This window comes from Phaenicophaeus curvirostris, chromosome 9, assembly GCF_032191515.1.
Source record: "Phaenicophaeus curvirostris isolate KB17595 chromosome 9, BPBGC_Pcur_1.0, whole genome shotgun sequence".
Taxonomy (NCBI): domain Eukaryota; kingdom Metazoa; phylum Chordata; class Aves; order Cuculiformes; family Cuculidae; genus Phaenicophaeus; species Phaenicophaeus curvirostris.
The window spans coordinates 26,111,797-26,135,144 of NC_091400.1; the positions used below are offsets into that span (position 1 = coordinate 26,111,797).

Genomic DNA, 23,348 nt, shown 5'->3' on the forward strand with positions numbered 1-23,348 from the left:
GGAAAGATGTATTTAACTTTGGTATGGGAATTAATTTATTTCCCTTATACTGTAATCTCGTTTTATTATTCAATTTGTGTTATACCTGATCTAATTGTAACAGAACAAAGGACAGATTAGATTTCTTTTCCTTTCTGTCTCTCTCTCCCCTCTCTTCCTCTGGCTTTGTTTTTCTCCTTCTCTCTCTCCAGCCATGCTTTACCTGTTGATTTTGCTCGTGGACAGCTGTCTGGTCATCCTCTCTGTATGAAGCAATACTATGGACTCTTTTCTTCCTATCGCCTTCCAGGACATACCAAAGATACCCTTGTGGCCCAGAAAAGCAGCGTAATGCCAGAACCAGAGCACATCATTGTTGCTTGTAACAATCAGGTAAATGAGTGTTCTTTTTTTATACCTTTCTATATTTCTTAGTTTGCTTAAATTCATTCAAGAAAAGCCTAATCTAATCACTGTTCAGAAACACAATTAATGTGCTATGTATGAGCTCATTTCTTATCAAGCATTCACTGTCAATATTTCCAAAAGATGCTTCTGCAGCATTTTTGTCCTTAAACCACTTTCTGTTCCAAGTACAGTGATGCAGAAAGGAGGAAAGTGGCAGAATTCATTTGCTTTCTCATTCAAACAAAAATGTTTATTAAACAGAGATGAAACCACAGAGAAAAAATATCTTTTTAGAGTGCATTTGCTGGAAATGCTCTTCTCTTGACAGTCAAGTATCGGTACACAGCGCATGGTATGTGTGTCAAAATTCCATGCAGGGGGCCTAAGCTATGCCTGAAGACATAGTACAGTGATGGGCAGAAATACCAAAGCCTTAGAGTGAATCTGCCCCAGCCAATAGATGCCACTAAGCAGCAGAGTATATTGGCTGGGCAGAATTCCTTATAGCCCAGCTTGACTATTTGTAGTATTGGAGACGTGGTAAGTTGCACCAGGGGAGGGGAAAAAGAAATCTTCACTGAAAGGGTTATCAGACACTGGAATAGTCTGCCCGGTGAAGTGGTGGAGTCACCATCCCTGGAGGTATTTAAAAGATGGGTAGACGAGGTGCTCCAGGATATGGTTTAGTAGCGGGCAGGAATGGTTGAACTCTATGATCTCAAGTCTTTTCCAACCAAATGATTCTATGATGCCAGTGGTCCCTTTTTCAGGAAGTCCTGTTCTTCACCTCAATGGGAAGTTCTCTAGATACTCTGGGTTACTTTTAAACAAATAATACAGCGGAAATTATTTACATACTTCATGATTTTCTCTCTTCAGGTTTTTTTAAGCTTATTCAAATAACATGTTTTATTTGAGCCAAACGCATAGTATAAGTCCTGTACAGCAACTGGCATTGCACTGGTGTAAACACACAGGAGGGGTGAGGCGTGGGCCCAGTGGTTTTGTGCTCTGTTGCCTGCAGACCTGGCTCTCCAGGCTCTTCAGCATCTTGACGCCTACCCAGGTGATAGTGAACTGTTGGACAAAGAAGGGTCCAACCCACCTGTGAATGTTCTGCTGACTTCTCTAATTCTTTTGCAGTTTTTTGTTTTGGATGTTGTCATTAATTTCCGCCGTCTCAGTGAGGGAGATCTTTTCACTCAGTTACGAAAGATAGCCAAAATGGCAGAGAACGAAGAGGAAATGCTGCCTCCAATTGGCCTGCTGACAACAGATGGAAGAACAGAGTGGGCAGAGGCCAGGACGATCCTTATGAAAGGTCAGCAGCAGCAATCCCAGCTTTCTCTTCTTCATCATCTTCCTCCTCTTCCTTCTCACCATCATTGCCTTTCCTTTGCTGGGAGTGAACATTATAGTAAATAGAGGACTGAATGTGCAACCTCACTGCTGAGCTTTTCTAGCAGGAGGAAGCTCAATACCTGTCAGCATTCAGATGTGTGTTACCAGGGAAGCAGCTGATACGGTTTGGCCCCTTGGCTGTCTCTGTTTAAATGTTACACCACTCCATTCTCTGTTTTGCATCACGTAAATTACATTTCATCAGGCTTTGTGATTTGTCTTTCTTCACATCCATTTTGTACCAATAGGAATGATCTATCCTCTTAGCTTTTGGAAACTGTTAGACATTTTTCATCTCATCTAACAAAGGCATCTACAAGTCACACGCCTATGGAATCTAGCTGTGAGTTCTCTCTGGTCAGTGGAGATAAATAGAAAGTAGCAGGGCTGACTCCTCTAAGTCTTAAGTAACTGTCCAGAAAAGGTGACAACAATTATTATCTGGGGGTAGTTCTCTCACTCTCTTAGAACAACAGGTAGCATTTAGCTCTCTTGGATTTTGAACTCAATGCCTGAAACAGCTGAAAATAAAGGATGGGCTGAGCCACCTCTATCATTTCACACCTTATATATTTTATGCTGAAGCTGGGCTATGTAAACACCCTCTTTTTGCCATTTTAGATTGCTTAAGTACTCATTTTTCTCTCCTGACAAAAATGTTAACTCGTCTCCTTATCCACAGTTCAGTGATGCTACAGAAAATATTGCTGGTTTACCAATGCCCTGGAATATACAAGAGTTGCCACTTGTCTCAGTCTCTGTGTTTATCATCCCAAGGAAGAACTTCATTCAAGTTTATCTGTGTTTATAATAACTTTATCTATATAAACACACACATACACGCACAGAGTCCTGGCCATTATTATGTGGTTCTAGTCCCATTTTCAGGCTTCCCTCTTCCCTCCCCATCTTTTCTTTTTAAAGCAGGAGACAAAAAGATTCCTTATTTTAATGAAAACTGAGATAAACAGCTAATAATTTCTTTTCATGACATTCTTTTTAAGTAAAACAGTGGATACCTTGAAACCTGCAGCAAAATCATCTCGCAGACCTAAAGAAAAGAAGGCAAATCAACTAAAACTAGCAGAACCATCTTTATAGTGGTTTTGGATTGCCTAGCATTTGCCAAAATATTTGTTTTAATAGGGAAGCAAACCAGCTGAAAAAAACCCAGATTCTGCATGAGCAAATACCATAGCAGCCTTCTCAATTCTAAGCAAGAATTCCATCCTAGACCATTCGTATTAGCGCAGCTCCTCAATGTAATATAACACATTGCTCTTACTCATGGACACATGATTATTAACAACCCTTTTTTCCTTTCTTATTTGTGATAAAATTGTTCATGCAACAATATCTAAGAGAGAAAGAGAAAAACCTCTAGTGAAGCTACGTGAGGTGGAAGGTGATGCTCCACAACTGTCCTGTACTGAGCAGGGAAAGAAAAGATGCCATACAGCGCTTTGCACAGGTTAGGAAGGAGATGTATACATGGCCCCCCATAGACCTATAAGTAGAGGACTGGTCTTCTAGGCAATAACATTTCAAGGAAATTGTAGTAAACCCAGCCATCACTTATTTACAAACACTCTCAGTCTATTCACTCCATTCAGGTTGCAGAAACAGCTCATCTTTCTAAGTACAAGTAGTGAATACTTACTGCAACGGGGGCTGCTGTACCATGCATGCTATATCTGAATTTGATTCAGAACTATCTTCACATATTTTCCTTTTTAAAACAAAACCCCTAACTAACCAAAAGCTGATTGGCCAATTCAATTGTGTGCATTTGAAAGGATGGACAAGAAACTTCCTGCAGGGCTTTAGGCTTGTTCTCACACTTCTCTGTTTCAGCTCTTTCTGGAAATATTTATTTTCCATTCCAAGTCATGGTTCATGAGTTCTTGTGCAGTTCATTGCCTGCTTTACGTGATAATTCTTTCACTGTTTGATCAGCTCTCTGGACATGTCTGTTGTTTTCTGCAAGGGCATCTTCCCCTTACTTTTCTCTTTCTAGCAGAGCTTAATTTTATTCACTCTAATACCGATACTCAAGATACCCTGAAGCCATATGTCAGAATAAGGGCTTCATATCTGTCAAAGACGTGTGGGCAGCAGCCACAATGAAATATATATAAACCTATCAGACAACATAAAGCAGAACGCTGAGCAAGCTGTGAGCAGTTTGTAAATCACTATCCAAGCAGTTTTTCCTTGAAGGTGCCTGTCTGCAAGTACCAGAAGCTGATGTATATAGGGCAACTTCCATTCATAAGGATCTTTTCAGCCTTTGTGTTGATATAACCAGACTATTGATGGAATAAATGCCGCAATTACAGTCAGCCGTGCAAGTATCTGATACTAGAAGAGCTTTACAGCCAAGAGGACAGGGACATATCTTCTCCCTTATAAAGCTTCTGAATGCTTTTGAAGATAATTCATAGGGACATCAATGTTTCACACGTTGTAGGGCAGCACAGATAACTGGCAGAAAGCTCAACCCATCTGCATGCCTCATCGATTACAAGCTCCTGGCTCAAGTCTTTGTACAAGCTGGCAGGAATGCAGCTAAGGACTTTGCTTCTGTGGGCAAGGGAAGACGGCACACTGTGCACTCCGCCAGCTCACCATGCAGCCTGTAAGAAGCCAGGCTGGCCACCTCTGCCACTCGGCACGCTGCTGCCAACACTCCCTCGCAGGAGCTGCCAGACAGCAAGACAGAAGACCTTGCCATAACCCACAAGAGGCCACAGCTCCCCCTCTTCCTTCTCAGCCACCACTAGCTCTTGCCTGTCTTTCTCTTGACACCCTTTCCATTTCTTGCACATTTGCACTCTTTTTTTTACTACACAGCATCTGGAGAATGAACCTGGACGATAACAAGCAAGCATCTCATTTTTTTCTAGCTCCTCACTGACCTCTGTTACTCATTTGGGGAAGGTACATTTGTTTCTTACTTTGAAAAATACCATTCTTTCAGAAGATCAAATTACTTATACTTGCAATCATTAAAAACGTGCATGCTTTTAAATGACCTCATATTTCAAATACAAATCAGAATTGTTTAATAGTAAATATTTTTTTCCATTCAGCTAAAATGATCTCCTGAATTGAGCACAGATTTGTTGAACTTAGAACAGACTTCCAAGCAGTTTTGATCAATGTGAATTCCTATCTTTAGTTAAGAACATTCTGAAACAAAGACATTTTCAGTAAAATCTAGCAAAACCAGCAGATGAAAGCTGATCTGTTAAGAATGGAAAGAATTTAAAGTTGATGTCTGAAAGCTCTTTTTCCTTTTATCTTCTTAAAAACCGTTTAAAAGCAATTAATTATGTTATGTATTTGAATAAAACAAGTTCTTATCATAGGTTCCACGCTTTTATCCTTGCAGAGCTGTATTAAGTGCTCACAACTAAGTATTTCCTATATCTCAAACTGGCCCTCAGAAGCATACAAACCTTTACCTTCATAATATTTCTGAGTTAAAGAAACTGAGAAAAAAAATCCACATAAATAAACCGTAAATAAAGAAGAAAGCACTGAGGGCAACATAAAAATAGCCTTTGTAGTCCAGCTGTGCAAGGAAGATTGACAGGATAGGGAAAAGAAGCAGAGAAAGAGACCCAGTTCCACCTGTTCTCTCTTTAACCATTATGTATGAAAGAAGTAAGCGTTTCTGGCTTTAAGAGTAAAATAGATCTATTTTGTAATAGAATTACTTCAGGAAATGAAAGGCAGAAAAAGAAAAGTGGAAATTATTGGATCATTTGAAAGATACCCAGAGATATTGCAAAAGATAACACATGAATGAATGCCTCAATGTAATGTTTCCTTGCACGGAGACATTCTGCCAGTGGAAGCGCGCGGCAGACACCGGTTCATTGCAGAGTCAGACCTTCAATGCCCTCCACAGCAACAGGATTCCCCAGCCAGCCCTGCGCTGCAGGTGAGAGGATGTGAACATGTCCCTCTTTCATCCCCAGACTCCACTAACCGCGACTCCCTCGACATGATTGAAAGGTGCATCTGCCTGGTGTGCCTGGACAGCCCAAGCGGGGTGGAACTCAACGATACAAACATGGCCTTGCAGCTGCTGCACGGGGGAGGCTACCACAAAAATGGGGCCAACCGCTGGTATGACAAACCTATGCAGGTAAAAACCTTATAATACTGCGTTACTACTTGCACGTGGCAAAGTCCTGCAGTTGGCCTTGTAGTGGGGACCATTTAGAATCAAGTGGGAGAAGGAGGGGAAGCTGATGATGAAGGATGGTGTGAGCAGCGTGGTTCCTTGCTAGCAGCAGGGGGACCTTCTCCAACACAGGTAGGCTTTCACCTTCCCTGGAGTTGCCCTTTACACTGGAGGAGGCAGGCAGGCATGCAAGTAGGTAGACAGTCAAGTTTATAAAACAACAAACAAAAACAAACCAGGATGCATTTGAATACACTCAATCAAATGAAACAAAACTGCTGGCATAGCATCCTAGAACAACAAAGGGAAGCACAATGGTTTTCTCTGTTTTCTCACACATTTTCCTGACACCCTAGAAACGCTACTGCTTATAATTTAGTGTGGCTTTAAGTTAGTATTAAGTTCTCACTTAACAGACTGTTTACTCATTTGATGGCATTCTTGTGACTTTCCTGGAAGCATTGATTTCTCCAGCCTTTTTCCCAATCAGATTTTGATTGTCAGATTTGAAAGTGTTGCCCTGTAATTTTGCCATTTTGCAATACACACAAGCTGAAGTGATGTATTAATCTCCAACTGTCAACAATGTTGACACCTCATGAAAAATTTAAACCCCCCCTGGCTGATACATCTTCTGTGTAATGCTTGTTGCTCTTGCCATTTCTAGGAACAGCAATGTGAAGATAAACCACTAAGCTAATTTTACTTGCACTGACTTACCCCAGAACAAAGACATTTTATTAGTCGTTCCTGATTTAAGCCACTGCAAATGATGTTATTAGCAAACTCCAGTGCTGTGTTTTTCAAGAACAAATCATTTGTCTTTACTACAAATCCTCCGTTATTTGCAGGGCCGCTACTTGCAGTGTTTCAAGCAGATGAGAATAAACAAGATTTTTGTTTTGTTTCCTATCAGAAGGTAGCAGAAAGCAAATAAATTCAGATAGTATATGGGAGAGCTTCATCTGTGCACATGCATTCAGGCCAGAAGTAGTTCAAAGGCAAAGAAAAACTCCTAGGGAGAAAAACATCCCATTTTCTTTCACGAAAGCACAGATTTTATAGGAAGCCATTCTCACAGCAGGACTTGTTCTTTCAATCCATATTTTTCTTCAAATTTACAGTAAGGCATCAGAAAATATCCAGTTAAACTTTCCGCATCACATGCACTTTGTGAAAACCTCATGGGAACCAGGGAGGCAGGATGTGTGTGTGCACAATACAAATGCACCGAGTGAGCTAAGTGGGACAAGTCCAGCCAAAGACATTTCAAAAGAAGTGGGGCAAAAAAGTTCATAAAAAAAGAGACAGGAAAGATGTGAGAGAAGCTGCAGTTTGGTCCTAGACATCTGTTTTTGTTTGAGATGCAGAAGTAACCGACTGCATGGGGGTAAGCACAGAACTAGAGTGCAGCAGGTTAAATGTCGCCAGTTATACTACCTGCGTACAACGAAATCAGGAATGAAGATAACTAAGATGATAACAAAGAAAATACCACCAAAAAAAGTTAAAGAGGAAGCAGGACAGTAAAACAATCTATGAGAAAACTATCAATTAAGGATAAGCTTGCTCATTTGATACAATATTTGTAATAAAACATGATCTTAAGTGACTTCCCAGATACAGAAGTTGTATTACTCCCAAACATGGAAGGAGAACCCCAGCCTTTCTTTCCAGTGATGGATTTTCTTTACCATAAGGCAGATGCTAAATCCAATTTCTAGACTCCAGTGGAGATTGCTAAAATTTACATTCTCACAGTACTCAGTCCAAAATAGCAGCATGCAATGCCATTCACAGGACAAGAAAGTCTCCTACGATCAGTCTGTAAGTCACCCACTGATCTGTAGGACAAGGGCATTCCTGACATGGGCAATAAGAAAACCCCAGGAGAATGACATCTTCTGTTAGGATACCCTCATGGGTAACTTACTCCCTATGTTTATTCCTTATATATCTCACACTTGTTCTTTCCTTTGCATAGTTTGTGGTAGGAAGAGATGGGGTCTGCGGTACCGTGTGTGAACATTCCCCTTTTGATGGCATCGTACTGGTTCAGTGCACGGAACACTTGCTGAAGCACATGTAAGTCCTCTTCCAGTACAGCTCTTGTGCCTGCTCTGGCCCCCAGGAAGCCTCTGCCAGTGCCAAATTCCCCCTGGTGCACGGGGCCACTAAGACTTGTCCACCTCTTGGAAAATAGTTCTTGTAACAGCTTAAAAAGTGGTTTGTAAAAAACAGATTATTCTTGTGACCTTAATGAGTTTTCTCTTGCGGACTAACAGGAAAGACAACTCCAAGAAATTAGTCCGAGCTGATTCAGTGAGTGAGCTTCCTGCTCCACGGAGACTAAGATGGAAATGTTCCCCTGAAATTCAGGCACATTTGGCATCATCAGCAGAAAAACTCCAAAGGTAGAACAGATGCCTCATTTTTCTCAACAATGACTTCAAGCTGGGCACTACGCAGCAGTGCATGCAGGCATGGGTTTCTTCCTCAAGGGCTCTCCCTGCCCTCCTGCTCCTCTTTATCTTCCCAAGCTGGGCATACGTGGCATTTCTTTGCAGGGTGGCACCCTTATGGGCTGAAGCTACTTCACTGTATTCAGGAATTGCATTAATATTGCTTTCCTTCCGTGTCAATATTAGGAAGGCAAAAGACCACTGGAAAAACAATCCAGTTCTGTTTGCGCAGGCTGCAAACAGTGCAGGCCCTCTGGTTTTGCAGATGCACCTTATGGGTTTGCCCTGGCTAAAGCCAAAGCCAGGACAATGGGATACGTATGTGGGACAGTGGAATACAACTGGTTTGAATAAACAATTTGAATTCAGGAATGTAATTTGTTTACATCCCATGTTGCTCCTACAAAGGTTAATTCTTCTGATGATGTTTTCAGGCTATAATAGATTTGCATGATCTTTGGAGGCAGGGATGGGAATGAGAGAGGGGTTTTTAAGTTATTTAATCTCACCACTCAAGCCAGTGATCTCTGCAGAGAATTAACACATTCTCTGCAGGACCAGCTGGGAGCACGCCCAGTGCGGTTGCATTAGATGAGACCTCAGAGCAGCTAGAAGCATACATGAGAGCTTGAAAACATTCAGGATGCAGAGTAATTCTGTTTTTGTTTTTAAATAAAAGTAGTAGTCCTCTAAACTGAAACTTGCAAGGTGCTTACAGCCTTCATCAGGTTTTAAATCTGGCTGTTTCTCACACTAGTCACAGAAATTTGCTGAGAGCATAGAATCATGATAGAATCACAGAATGGTTTGGGTTGAAAGTGGCCTTAAAGATCATCCAGTTCCAAGCCCCTCAACTGTTGACAGGGACACAAAGGAGGCTCTGGCTTAGGCTTCAGGATTGGAAACTAGATTTGTTTGTTTGTTTTTAAAAAGGTATTTTATTCAAATGAACAGAATGACCCAAGAGCCACAGCTCATTGAGGCTGCAGATAACAAGCCCAGTCTAGAACCTGTATGAATAAAAGCTGCTGACTAGGAAAAAGTTCCCAAAGTCCAGGACTGTGTGCAGAGCAGGAGCCCACTCGCCTCTGAGTACAAACAAGCAGGAAATGATCCCCGAGTTTTATTTGCAAATGCAAATAGAACATGAGGTTCTTGTACCTTCCCCCGCAGTAACTGCCTCTGCTTGTTTTCCAGGGTAGTAACAAATTTGGACTTTATTGCCTACAAGTTTGAGAACTATGGGAAGGAATTTATTAAGAAACAGAAGATTAGTCCAGATGCCTACATTCAAGTAGCACTTCAGCTGGCATTCTACAGGTAAGGTGAATTCCAATCATAAGAACACTGCAGCTGAAGAAGAGATTCACAATTGTTTTTTATAGAGAGGGTCCAGTTTTCCCTCAGCACCCAAACAAACGTCTCCTGCATGGAAATGAGCCATCATGCCTAATGACTGTAGGTCCGACGAGACAGGAGTTGCCATCCAGTTCTGAGAGTAAATACTCCTTTCCCTCACTCCTTCCCTTGCTCTGCCTTCCCATCCCTTTGTCCCCCACACACCATTCCAGCCAGCACCCTCCCCACAGCTATCTCAGCACCTGGCATGGAGAAGCAGACAACCCACAGCAGCAGAAGCAGCTGGGGAGTCCACATTTCTGGGGCAGAAACTCCCCCTTGCCCCTGCGGCTAAGTTGGGAAGAACCACGGCAATAACCCACAGGTCATCACTACCTGCATACCCTGCACCGCAGCGGGAAAAGCATTCACAGGGAAAAACACTAGAGCAGCATATCAGATCAGAGTTCCTGCACAGGATAGTAATTACTGCTGCTTCCTTCTTCACAGGCATCCCGAGATTTGATAATATCCTCTAATTTCCACTGTATTATCAAAGTTAAAAGCTCCTTTCTGTTGTCGGAACTGCTAACGCTCCAGGCTAGAGAGCGGTTGCATGGTTTCCTGTGGAACAGCTTATTACACAAATAATTCTTTATCATGTCATATTAAATCCTGAAGTGGTCTTTGCCTAGTCAGAACCAGAGATGCTCAACACATTTTGTGTACTCCATTAGCATCATTTTGTGTGTTCCATTAACCAAATTCTAACAAGGTCCAGGATTTTCAGCTGTAACCCAGCCACAGTACAAATCCCATGTATGCAACAAAAATCTTAGGGGACATTTATGTTCCAAGACCCCTGCTTCAACTGGAAGGCAAAGCAGGTCTCCTGAAGCAAGGAATGGCAACTACATACCTAGACTCAAAATGAAAAACAGTCTTCACACTCTGGTCTATTTGCTATGTGTTTTTTCATTCCAGCTCACAGTCTCCAATAGAGCCCTTTTCCCTTTTATTTATGTATTTTTCATTCACACACAGATTACATTTTTTCTTGTTTCAAACAAACCATATTTCATGCCCATAAGTAAATGATTAATTACACAATTATTTTATGATGCAGTACAAATAAAACATTCCTTGAGATCTTTCAGTAAATTTTTGTTTTACGAGCCTTGTTTGTACTCAGCAAGTCATTTTTTTACTGGCAATGCATAACTAAAACATATACAGCTGTATAGAGCTGCTCGTATTAGAAAGGAGTGAGCATCAATCTGGTTTAAGATTCTTACAGAATTCCATCGACATTAAGATGAATACCATGCAAAAAATAAAATCTTGTCTGTAACAATAAAATGTACCAAGCCTATATTTCTTTTACTCTTTACGACTCCTTGAAAATAATCATTCTTTGTTTTTCTTACTTCATTCTCTCAGATGCCATGGGAGACTTGTCCCTACCTACGAAAGTGCTTCCATACGCCGATTTGATGAGGGCAGAGTCGACAATATTAGGTCTGCTACCTCAGAAGCATTTGCTTTTGTAAAAGCAATGATTGATGGCAAGACAGCTGTACCGGTACGTTGGCCTGACTCCTTCTGCCTTCTTTGGCTAAGCACTAAGCAAATAGCACATTTATGAACCCTATTCCCTGGCTTTTTAACAGTTAACTGAGAACATAAAGGTATAGGGCAGGGTCAAAAGCCTTACAGGATTTTGCTTTCTGTGCAAACCAACCATTAAGCTAAATGGAAATATTTCCTTATTTTTATTTAAGCATCCAAAATATTCACAGATGCCTAAACATGACATTATAAGAAAGAAAATACCCGATTTTAGACTTGGTAGTGAGTTCTAAATGATTAATCATCAGATCCAAATTCTGCTCCTGGGAGAGATCTAGGCTAAACATGCCAAGTTCAGGATCATTATGGTGCTGCACCAGGGGAATAGCAGGTCCCCCACAGTACAGAGCTCTGCTGTGGATTGCAGTGTGTGTACTGATGCAATTCACATGCTTTGATTTCTGGATAAGGTAGATAATTTCTGGTCAATCTTTTTAGGTTTAAGCTATGTTTCTACCAAATAGAGTTAGTTTGTTATGCTCCTTAAGGGGGCTGAATGTTCATGATGAAAAAAACTTTGTCAAGTGAATAAAACAACTCTGCAAACTGTCCTGACATCATCCTGAAAAAAAAGTACAATTGAACTGCCTTTCTTTGAGACACCACCATCTGTTTGCCAGAAGCATGAGTACTGTACACAGTTGATGGGGATACAGAGGTACAGCTGAGAGAGCTGAGACTAGAGCTGCACAAACAGCTTTGTGCACTGTCCCTCCTGCGTCCCTGGAGAGCCTCCCTCAATATCTCTGTGTGCCACTTCCACCCACTGCACTTCGTTGCTGTACAGGGAATTTCCAGGTGGCTGTTTAGAAGGAAAATACTGCCACATTATAGATTATTTTGCACAGTAATCTCACTCCACTGGCAACAGCCCACATGACTGTTCTTTAGAATCTAGCATGGCATCGCTAGAAGTTTTGCTAGGCTGCAGATTAGGTGCAAGTTAATGGAATATTATAACCCAAGCCCTAATGTCCCAGAGGATGAGGAAAATTTGCCCAGAGAAGTGCTCTGTTCCTCCACTGATTCTTCAGTCTTAAGGTTACTATGCCTAGAACTTCACTCATGATGAACAAGACTCAAATAAGTTCCATGTTAAAAAATTAACTCAAAGGATACCTGAATTAATTCCATACTCTGAGTGGGTAATCTAATGCAGTTTATGACCATTCTATTACATGCAACAGTGAATACCATGCAGTAGACTGAAAAAGACTGTTGTTATTAGCTATCAGTGTCCTGTCTGACAACATGGTTCTTAATTCTATTTCATTAGAAGCTGCTGTCATCTGAAGACAGCTTTGTGTCCACACTTGGGTGCTCAGCATCCCTCCACCCCCAACACACCCTGCTACAGGCTGACTGTACTCCCAGGAAGAGCCAGTCTGCTCCTGGCAAGCTCTTTTAACAGATCCTTCTGTTTTCCTCTAACAATCCCACCTAAATCTGAGACTGTACCCACCTTCACAGCATCCTAAACTGTACTGCTTCATGCAAGCAAGTAGAAGAATGCCATGCAGGTCTAGAATTAGCTCGGGCTTAATCCCCAGATCCTTATTTTGCCTGCCTTGGCAGTACCAAATAGGGAGAATAATCGAAAACCTGCAGTCATAACACAAACCAGTTCACTGAGTGTTTGCCTGGCTCCTTGTCTACCGAGGGATGCAAAGGACGTTTGAACTGATCTGTGATTGTTCTTTCCTCACAAACTTCTAGACATCTGTGTTTTGATCTGAACGTCTTTACCTTTCAGTTCAAATCTTGATATATTATTGTCACAGAATCATTAGAAACATAATTCACTTAACACAACCCTATTCCAAGGTGACTTCTTCAGACCTACAGATTGCCTCTGGATGTGAAAGGGTTAATTCTATTTTTTTGGACAGAGATGCGTCACTTCATTTAAGTAGCCTTGAACTCCCCAAAATATTATTTGTTAACAGCCATTAATCCAAATCAAAACCAATTTTATATCTGATGTTAATAAAAATTATCTTCAGACAATAGCTTGAACAGTCATCAAAGATGGATTGACTTGGATTGATTCTCTAGGAGGAGAAATATCTCATGCATTTGACACTTGTTGTAAAAGAAATGGCAACTGACACTGCTGAGATTGCTTGGATAGCTGTAAATTAATCAGATTTAAAGACTGCATTCTGTAATTTAATCTGTATAAGGGAATTAAGGCCTAGCTCTAGCCCCATGAAAAAAATACCAGACTCTCTGCTTTGAAGGTCCCCAATGGTGGCCTTGAATTGCTTCTAAAATGAATTCTTTGTTCAAAAGATCATTCATCGTCCACAGGAGCTGAAGGTTCCCTGTTTATCTGGAGATCCAGTCATTTCTGGCTGCCTCAGGGTCTCCCAAAGTTGCCATGTCCAACTTGATATACAGCAGGGCAGCACTTCTTAGGATCCTTCCCTTAATATAAAAGGCTCCCATTTGACAGGAGGCAGAATTTACTAGCTTGTTATCTGAAATGTGAGGCATCTGTGGAGGGCAGAGCAGCCTTGGAAAATTCTAGATGCCCTTTCACACAGGGGAGTAATTTTTTGACTGGCTAGTAAAATATCAGTAATGTCTTTCATTAATATAGCTGTCAGTGTCCAGATAAACCATTCTGGACAGGATATACTGCCCAGCTGTTTAGAAAACACTGAATTCTGCTAGGCAATCATTTTCCCTACTTCAAACAGAGTGATTCAAATTAGTAATAATCTATACCCTTGAAATCCATGGAAGGTATCCACAGAGGGATTCTCTTGACTTCAAACAGACCAGCACCAATAAACCCATTCAACCCTTGCACATCCAGGCACTGTTGCTGATCAGGACATTGAATTCCTATAGCTTTTAGTTTATGAAGAGTACTTAAACCTGAGCCAGGTGTAAGCAAAGGACATTTGAGAGTGCTTGCCATTTGGCTGCTGGTTAATTGATGGAATATGCTGTTTCTTTGGGAGTTTTTTCTTTAACAGATATATTTTGCTTCCCCCATAGGAATCTGAGAAGATGCAGAGATTTAAGGATGCAATTGCAGCTCAGACTAATTACACTATTCTGGTAAGTAAAATGCTGCTTTTTCTGAAAAAGGACTAGTTACTCTTAAGAAAATATGAAGACACCATCATTAACTACTTAAGCACCAGAAAATGTAGTCATCTCCAAATAGGAAAGTACCTGCTATGTCACACTGACAAAAATTTCTAGTGACCCAAACGCCTTCCAGATAGCCATATTCAACTAATGTAACCTTAAAAATACTTCCTGGGAAGCAAGATAACAAAATTTTGCATTAGACGTCAGTACTAGGACCATCACTCTTGGGCATTAACTCTCTTACCTAGAACTGTGGTGGAACGTGACACTGTGTTAAACAGATGCACAGGGAATGTGCCTCTGTGAAACATTTATTATTTGTATCTGTGTTATAACTAGGAATCCTAGCCACAAGTTAGGATTCCACTGAGCTAGCTGTTATACATACTAGCAATTAAAAATGGTTTCCATCTTAAAGAGATTGCAATCAAAATCCAATAGAGGGAATTTCTTGTGCATAGAGAAAGATTTGCAAGGGAGAACAACAGCCAGATGAAATAGGTCTTTATTCTGCATGCTGTATGACCAACATGGAATGTTAGCCATGAAGATATCAAGAAAAGTGGCAATGGGGTACGGCAAATGGACAGCCAAGAGCCCTATTGGGATGAAAAGCAAGCAAGGGCTTAAAAGAAACCATCTTAACTGCTATAACATGCCTGAGGAAAAAAACTCCAACTGAAAAATCCAGATCCCCCAAATGTATAGGTATTTAGACTCAAACTATGATTTTGTAGATAAGCTCAAGACAGCTGTAACACATCAGGGACTTCCGACTTCCCACTTCCCCCTTCCCAACCCCACCCCCAAAAAAAACCAAACCACCCAATAATTTATGCATTTCGTTATGTTTCTCTTCCCTAGAGAAGAGAGGTCCCTATTTGGGTCCTGATCCTCAGATGCACTGGTATTCTGGGAAGTGTATTCTGGTTTTCCAAAGTGTCATTTCTAACAGAGGTCATTAACAGTGAGGGAATGATTACAGTAAGTCCTCTTTTAAAGACCTGAATGCAGTGTCTAATAAAAGGAAGAGATGCCCTCCAGTGAAGAAATCAGTTTAATATCAAATATGACTCATTTTTTGTTGATTAAAAATGAGACAATTCAGCCTTGGTTACGCTCTACATCCCACTGTGCCCAGACAAAGCACAGACTTGCTCTACAAACAACTTAGTCAAACCACCCATGAAATTAATAAATGTTAAAAAACAGCTATATTAAGTGAATTTGCTACCCATGGTATTGTCTCAGACCATTGCCCACCAAAGCCACATTGCTGATTACTCTAAATACTCATGATATCCAAGAAATCATTCACTTCCAGAGGTAGTTTCAAAGGTGTACAGAGAGCACTGCAAAGGTCAAGTGTTGCTTTCAGACAGGATTTGTTCTTAAGACTGTGAAATGAAGCAGGGAAGAAAAACAGATTTGAGCTTTGTGCCGGGAACCCACACCTCCAAAGCTGAGACTCCGTATCACCTCTAAAACAGAGGAAAGCCTTACTGCAGGGCAATGCCTCACCTGAACCATCTCAGGGTAACCTCTCAAAGAACACAATGTCCTGTAGGTCTGCTAAGTCACAACCAATGGCATTGGGTGATTCTGCCACGCTGTTGACTCTGGTGAGACATCACCTGGGATCCTGTGTCCAGCTCTGAGACCTTCAGCACTGGAAGGACATGGAGCTGTTGGAATGGGTCCAGAGAAAGGCCACAGAAAATATCCAAGGGCTGGAGCACCTCACCTATGAGGACAGGCTGAGAGATCTGAGGTTATTTAGCCTGGAGAAGAGAAGGCTCTGGAGAGAACTTTTAGCAGCCTTCTAGTATTTAAAGGGGCTACAAGAAAGCTGCGAACAGACTTTTTAGCAAGGCCTGTTGTAACAGGAGTAATGGTTTTAAACTAAGGGAAGATGGATTTAGCCTGGATATAAGGAAGAAATTTTTTACAATGAGAGTGGTGCAACTCTGGAACAGGTTTCCCAGGGAGGCAGCAGGGGCCCCATCCCTGGAGACATTCAGAGTCAGGATGGATGGGGCTCTCAGCAACCTGATCCAGTGGAAGGTAACCCTGGTCTTGCAGGGATTTGGACTATATCATCTATAAAGTTCCCTTCCAACCCAAAGCATTCCACAATTCTATGATCTTTTTAACAAAAAAAAAAAAAAAGTAAAAATTTCCACAGAATCCCCTCTTCCAAGTCATTCCAGTTCCAGAAACCATTATAAAATTCAGCCCCCACTGTAGCTTGTGGGAAAACATTAAAAATGTCATTGGAAAATTAATTTATCTTTAAGTTTAAAAATGTCTCCAGATATTTCTACTCATCAAGACCCCCTTTCTTTCTCAAAATACCAGAAAGCAATTGTTGTGCCTTTAAACTAAGGGCAAGACTTACATGGTCTGACTAAATCGTGTGCAACAGACTGAAATGTAATAGCTCCTAAGAAAAACAAAAAAAATCTAGTTCATAAAACAAAAAGCAATTTAATGATTTTATTTCCCCTTGTTAGGGCTTACTAGTAGCATTGCTATCTTAAATGTGGAGCTCTAAAATTCAATTTAGCACAGTTTTTTCCTAGGCGTTGACTCACAGTTTATTTCGTTAGCCTGTCTCGGCCTCTCTTCAGACATGACATTGATCTATGTTGCAAAAATGTCATTGCTAACAGCCTTATAAATCTTGTGTGATAGCAAAATATTTCCTTCGATTATCAAGCCAGTTTCCCACTATGGGAAAACAAGGTGCCCTGATGTACGCTGCTATTTTGCAAGCATTCTTGCTCTGTCTGGACTGATGAACAAATACCTCCTATACCAATGATTCCTACTCCTTAATAAACTGAACAGGGTTATGTGCTCCTGGCCCCTTGCTTAAGGCACTTAGTAGTGGTTAAAATGACTCTCAAGAGGAAAACCAAGCTTGTGCTCTGTTTTATATCCTTCATTCTCTCAGGTTGATTGTTTTGCTTGGGACAAGGGGCCCATGCCATGGGGATACAGGTTGTGCTCTTGGTGTAGTACAACACTGCTTTGTTCAGCGTTCCCTTCCTATGTGACTTCAGCCTATTACCAGTGATGAGCACCAGCTCAGTCCTCATAATCGACGCTCTCATCAGCTGGGTTAAATCTAGACTGAAAGATTCGAAACGCACATTTTTTTTTACGTGGGCAGTTCCTGCCTGGCTGGAATAAATTTTTATTTGGATTCCTAAAGAAACAAAACTGTAACTTCCCTGTCTGCCCATCTCCCATTACTGACTTTTGATCCTTTCAGTCATCTTCAATCACACTTGCTAGCAGGGCAAAGACCTTAAAGCTAATAAATTCCTTAAGGCATTAGGTAGCTGGGTAGAGCAGAGAGACCCAAGCACAAGTTCATGGCAGAAAGCTTAACTGCAGGCTGGGCAGCAGTTCTTGAGAGCCGGCCAGCTGGCCACCAGCGTGCCCTTCCTGCCACCACTCAGCCACTGCACACGCTGCCGATCACCTCGCATGTGACCATGAGACAGGAGAGGAAATCAGGGGCATTTGGGAGCAGAGTTTGGGGGCAAACACAGCTGTTCTGCGCTGGGGGTGATGATGATGAGCAGAGGCACAGGCAAGCTGGACAACAAGTAGACTGCTCTACGTCTCTTACTTGTCAAGCACATTATTGTCCTTCATTAGACCCTGTTTAATTTGATTCTAGACTCATGAAACCTGGACTACGGTACCGTTTACCTATGCTGTCCTACACTTGCTATTTCATTGTTACAGCAAGGGATGAAGTATGGGCTGCTCCTGAGATAATCTGGCTCTGCAACGAAGCCAGCACAGGGAGTGGGGAAGGGAACTGGGATATTTGAGCAATGGATAAAACTGAGAAGGCATCCCTGTCCCTAACCCCCATCTTCTCAAGTGGCAGGGTGTGCCAGTAGGTCTGCATAGATCACTGGCAAACCTACCTGTTATTCTGTGATCACTTGTTAAATCTGTTGCAGGCATCTACCAGATCTTTGGATCTAAATTCTATGGAATGACTCATGCTTTACCTGCCAGAGTGAGATGCAGGCAGCGGGGGAATGAAAGATTAATTTGTTCCAATATGGAGGTGTTTTGGAGCCTCCTATCTTGAGATATAATCCGAGTGACTCACAGGAAATTCCAAAACACACTTAGAGCTGGTGTCCCAATATGGTCCCCTAAGCAGGTGTGGAAGCCCAGCCCGTAATATTCAGCTCAGAGATGCTGAACACCCAGAATGCCAGATAACACCAGCGCATGATACATCTCAAGACCTTCCTAATTTTTACATCTTCAGAGCACCATATGAATTCCTAGTTACTGGTCATCGGCAAAGTACGTACTCAGAGTAATATCTGAACATTACAGGCATTACATCACTCAAACCAAGTTTAGCAGCTCTAACCAGAAAATAGGACAATAACAGTTAAGAAGCCATCTCCGTATTTATTTAAATGCTGGTGTTTTCTCATGTTGTGCACAGGCTATTACTGGAATGGCAATAGACAATCACCTGCTAGGGCTCAGAGAGGTGGCACGGGAAAACTTCAAAGAACTTCCAGAGATATTTACAGATGAGACTTATCTGACAAGCAACCGGTTCATCCTCTCGACCAGCCAGGTGAGTTTCTCCTGTTCACGGATCTTGCTGAGCAAAGGCTGATTCAGACCTTATAGCTCCAGTGAGGATGATGCATAAAAAAAACCCCAACAAGCTGATACCATCAAGAAGTCTGCAAAATTCTCCAGATTTTTAATGCAGTTCTGATTCATTCCACGAAGTCAGCACAGTAAATACTAACTGAAGTTATAGAGTGCCTTGCAATATCCAAAGCCTTTCCTGGAAATTTTGGAAAGGCACACAAACAAACTCAATAAAAATTGTGTAAGGGCTCAGTGTTTCATCACTTCCCAAACTACATAACTTCCCACCCCCTCTCTTCTCCTCCCTCCCCTAAAGCCATAGCTCTCGTGGGAATTCTTTACTCCAGTGGCAGTACAGCCACAAGCTGCTGCTCTGCAAAACAAAAGCCAAGAGCCATGAGGAGATTTTCCCCTTAAAAGTAGCTGCCTTTGAACTCCTTGAGAGCCTTAGGCATCCAGTGTAAGACTGCAACCTCTTCAGACATGCATTTTGGATTTACAGGCATTTTAGACTTTTACAGACACTTAGGGATCTACAGTTATTTGCAGCTACACTAAGAGTCAACATTACCTACATTTAATGTTCTGAATAAGGAAATACCTCTATAGCACACAGCTAAAAATTAAATGTTTCATTGCATATAGTAGCAGTCTAATGAAAGAAGAAATCTATATAGGAATTCATTTACTGAAACACTAACCTAACTGCACAGATTGGAACTATGCAGCAAAATAGACTTATAATATTATGCTACAGCATAAAACCTTAATAAGTAATTTGATCTTGTCATAATGTTTGTAGGCTTTCAGATACGAGTTAATGTAACCAGCATACTACTACATAAATTCTCCAAGAAACTATCCATGAGCAAAAAGTGCTTCTGAATAGCTTTATAGCCTTCGGCTGTTGCACAGCAAATTTATCTGACAATTCTATGGCTCTATTAGCAGGACTAATGGCTTGTTCTACACCATTAAAAAGCCAAATGTCATTTGTGAAAGCCCATGAACACAACATCTGAAACATACTCATTTCTAACACATCTTTTGTTTTCTGGAGAAGAAAGTGTCTCACTCCTGTATTATGCCATGATTAAACTGAGTTGTAATGGAAATACGGTACCTAGACACATTGAAACAGGTTTTTATACAGCATCACAATTATAAATTATTATCAGAAATGGAAAATACTTACTTAATTGAGTACTGTCTTCACATTACAAGTTTAACATAACCTTAAGAAATTAAAAACCTTAGAGAAGTTTTGTTTCATAATTTTATGTATCAGAATTACATAAAGCTTTAATTCCCTATCTATCAGTAATGGAGCTTAGCTGTTAAAGACTTGCATAAAGTGAGTAAGGAAATGCATTACGTACACTTTGAATTATAACAGTTTCCTAACATTTGCAAACAAACAGAGCAACCAAATTCTATACCGAGATCAGCTTCACCTTCCAAATGTCAGCTCCAGGTCTGGACTTCTGAAGGCAGCAGTGTTCTACAAGGGGTTTCACCACATTTCAAGCATTTGTAGCACTTGCTTATCTTTTTCCTCATTCCTAACCAGCCAATTTCATGTGCCCTGATTAATCAGACATCAATCCGTACCTTCTTCCCACAACCAGGTTCCAACTACAATGGAAATGTTCTGCTGCTATGGGCCTGTGGTACCTGATGGTTATGGGGCATGTTATAACCCTCAGCCAGAACACATCTTATTCTGCATCTCGAGCTTTAAAGACTGTAAAGAAACCTCTTCAGACAGGTTTGCAAAAGCTGTGGAAGAAAGTCTCCTAGAAATGAGAGATCTGTGCAGCAAATGCAGCTCTGCTATGGCAAAGCAACTTCCTACAAAAGCTGCAGCCACGCAGCCACAGAGCGACCGCAAACTTTAAGAGGCTGTGGGAATTATTCTCCTGAATCCACCTGACGAAGAAACAGCGACATAGCTGTTCAAGGCAAGATAGTACTAGTAATATATTAGCATAGAATCAAAATGTCATTTATTTTATGGTGTTGATAACATTTAAAATCCTGTAACTACTAAATTTAGCATTTCTTGCTTGAGAGTCAGTAAAAAAAGTTTGGTCCTACTGGCTGAAGTGAAGGGGGAAGTAATAGAAGGACGTGTTGTGCTACTATTTCTAACCATTATTAACTTATGCCATTTTATTACCTAAAAAAAATGAGGAAGTTTATATACGACATGAATTAAATAGCAAGACTCACCAATTAACTAATACCCCCTGCAAGTAGTTCTATAATATTCACATCTATTCCTGCGAGGTTTGCATGTAAAGGGAAATAAAAGGCATTTCCCCTATCAGGAATGTTGAGCATAACATTGTAAATAATACACTGATGCCATTAGATCTTGAAAATTTGCATGAGGAGTATTTAATACCACCAAGCTATCTCCTATACAAGAGATATCTCCCAATTCAAAAATGCTGCAGAAATTATTTAGCCTTTATTCTGGTTTGCACTGGCCTCAAGCACAGCCCCATTCTGAAGGCAGCGTATTGGAGTCAAGATCCATCAGAGAACTGGGAGAATTTTGTCCGTAATTAATTGACTTCATTATTCCTCTCTATCAAGGAGCAAAATCTAGTCTGACAGAGAGGCAAAGCACAAATCGTAAGTGCAATTCAATCCTACTTAAGACCCTTTTTTTTTTGCCCTGAAATGAGTTTAATCCCCATTACTAGCAGGGGAGCACATGCAACCACAAAAAAAATCAAAGAGCAATAAATAACTAGAATGAAAAGGCAAACTTCCAATCCAAGGAAGACTCCAAGCTAGAGCTATAAATAGCAGTTTAAGAGTGCTGGTACTCATATCAGCTTTGCACCATCCCTCTTGGCAGGGATTTATATTTTACAGTTTTTGATAGTAGATGTAGTGTATCATATGCTACAACATACAGTAAATTCAATTGAGAAAATAATACAGTACCTGGTAATTCCCATCTTCTGTGAGTGTTATCCTGTGGGTTTTCTCATTATCTCTTTCATTCCCTACAAATCCTTCAAAGGACTGATATTTTCAGTTACCTTCTCTCAAGCTGAAACATGTTGCTTTGCTTAAAGGTATTCAGTCATTGTTAGAATACAATTTACTCACTGACTAAAGACACTCACTCACTAATTCCAGTGCGGATCCTTTAGCCAGGGACTGTTTACTTGCCTCTGGAGAGGTGGAGACGTTTTTTCTTCCTTCATAGCCTGAACAATCCCATGCTCAAGCACTCTCAAGCCCCAAACCGGGAGAATAGATTTATTACAATAAACTAGAATGTTATAATAAACTTAAACATGTTTCCATCAAAGAACTCTAGGTACAGAGCCAGTAGATTATATATGTCCATGCTTATTTTACGGCCTCTTTGGAGTTGCACACATGCAATTAAGCTGTTTGCTGGATAAAGGCTGCCCACGGCCCCATGTATGAAAGCACAGTGGGCCGATAATCAATTGGCACAAGTCAGCTATGCTGGAGCAAATCCACAGTGTTAACTGACAGTGATGGAGAGCTAGGCTCATTTTTTTTAAAGTTAATATGGTCATTTAAAACTATGTATGTTTTATTACTCCCTGAGCTGTGGTTTAAACCAAAGATGAAATCTATTTTTAGATTATATACATAATATTTTGGCACAAAATCTGCCCCAAAGCTAAAATGTAAAAGAAAAAAAAAATAAATCAGGAAATCTGTTAGTTAAACCAAATGTTCACTTCACAAGCATACTGTTCAAATATGACTTTTAATTGTTCCTACTATAATGATGAAAATTACTTTGAAATATCCCCAGTAATTTTGCTTTATTCTATCTCATGTCACTACAAAGCCATTCTGCATCTATAGCGTAAACATAGCACTACAATGTCAAGATTTTTTTCGTAGAATTTTATGTTGAAAATTATAATCATATTTTAAGTGTACAAAAGTGTTGTAAAGTTATTTCATTGTTTATTAATTTGCTTCTAATGAAATATATAATTGTATTATGTATTCCTAGTTCCCTAGGTATGATATTTATTTGCAAGTATTACCTGTGCTTTCATTTTACTTTTTTTGGCTGGAATTTTACCAGCAGCTCAGACATTGTACTCAACTGGGACCTTGGGCAGAAACTACAACCACACATTAAGTATCCCTTACTAATGTACAGCTGCCAG

The 23,348-nt window shown here is 40.7% G+C and overlaps 1 protein-coding gene across 1 annotated transcript in view; it reads left to right on the forward strand.

The window, feature by feature from the left end:
• CHAT (choline O-acetyltransferase) overlaps positions 1–21,592 on the forward strand; it is a 32,293-nt gene extending 10,701 nt beyond the window's left edge. Inside the window, exons 6-15 of the mRNA XM_069863409.1 lie at positions 192–372; positions 1,531–1,708; positions 5,775–5,944; positions 7,968–8,068; positions 8,269–8,397; positions 9,643–9,765; positions 11,224–11,365; positions 14,419–14,481; positions 19,007–19,144; positions 20,796–21,592. Of these exons, the coding sequence (XP_069719510.1) occupies positions 192–372; positions 1,531–1,708; positions 5,775–5,944; positions 7,968–8,068; positions 8,269–8,397; positions 9,643–9,765; positions 11,224–11,365; positions 14,419–14,481; positions 19,007–19,144; positions 20,796–21,065 (1,495 nt within the window). The 3' untranslated portion in view covers positions 21,066–21,592. The remainder of the gene's footprint in view (positions 1–191; positions 373–1,530; positions 1,709–5,774; positions 5,945–7,967; positions 8,069–8,268; positions 8,398–9,642; positions 9,766–11,223; positions 11,366–14,418; positions 14,482–19,006; positions 19,145–20,795) is intronic.
• Positions 21,593–23,348: the final 1,756 nt, after the last annotated feature.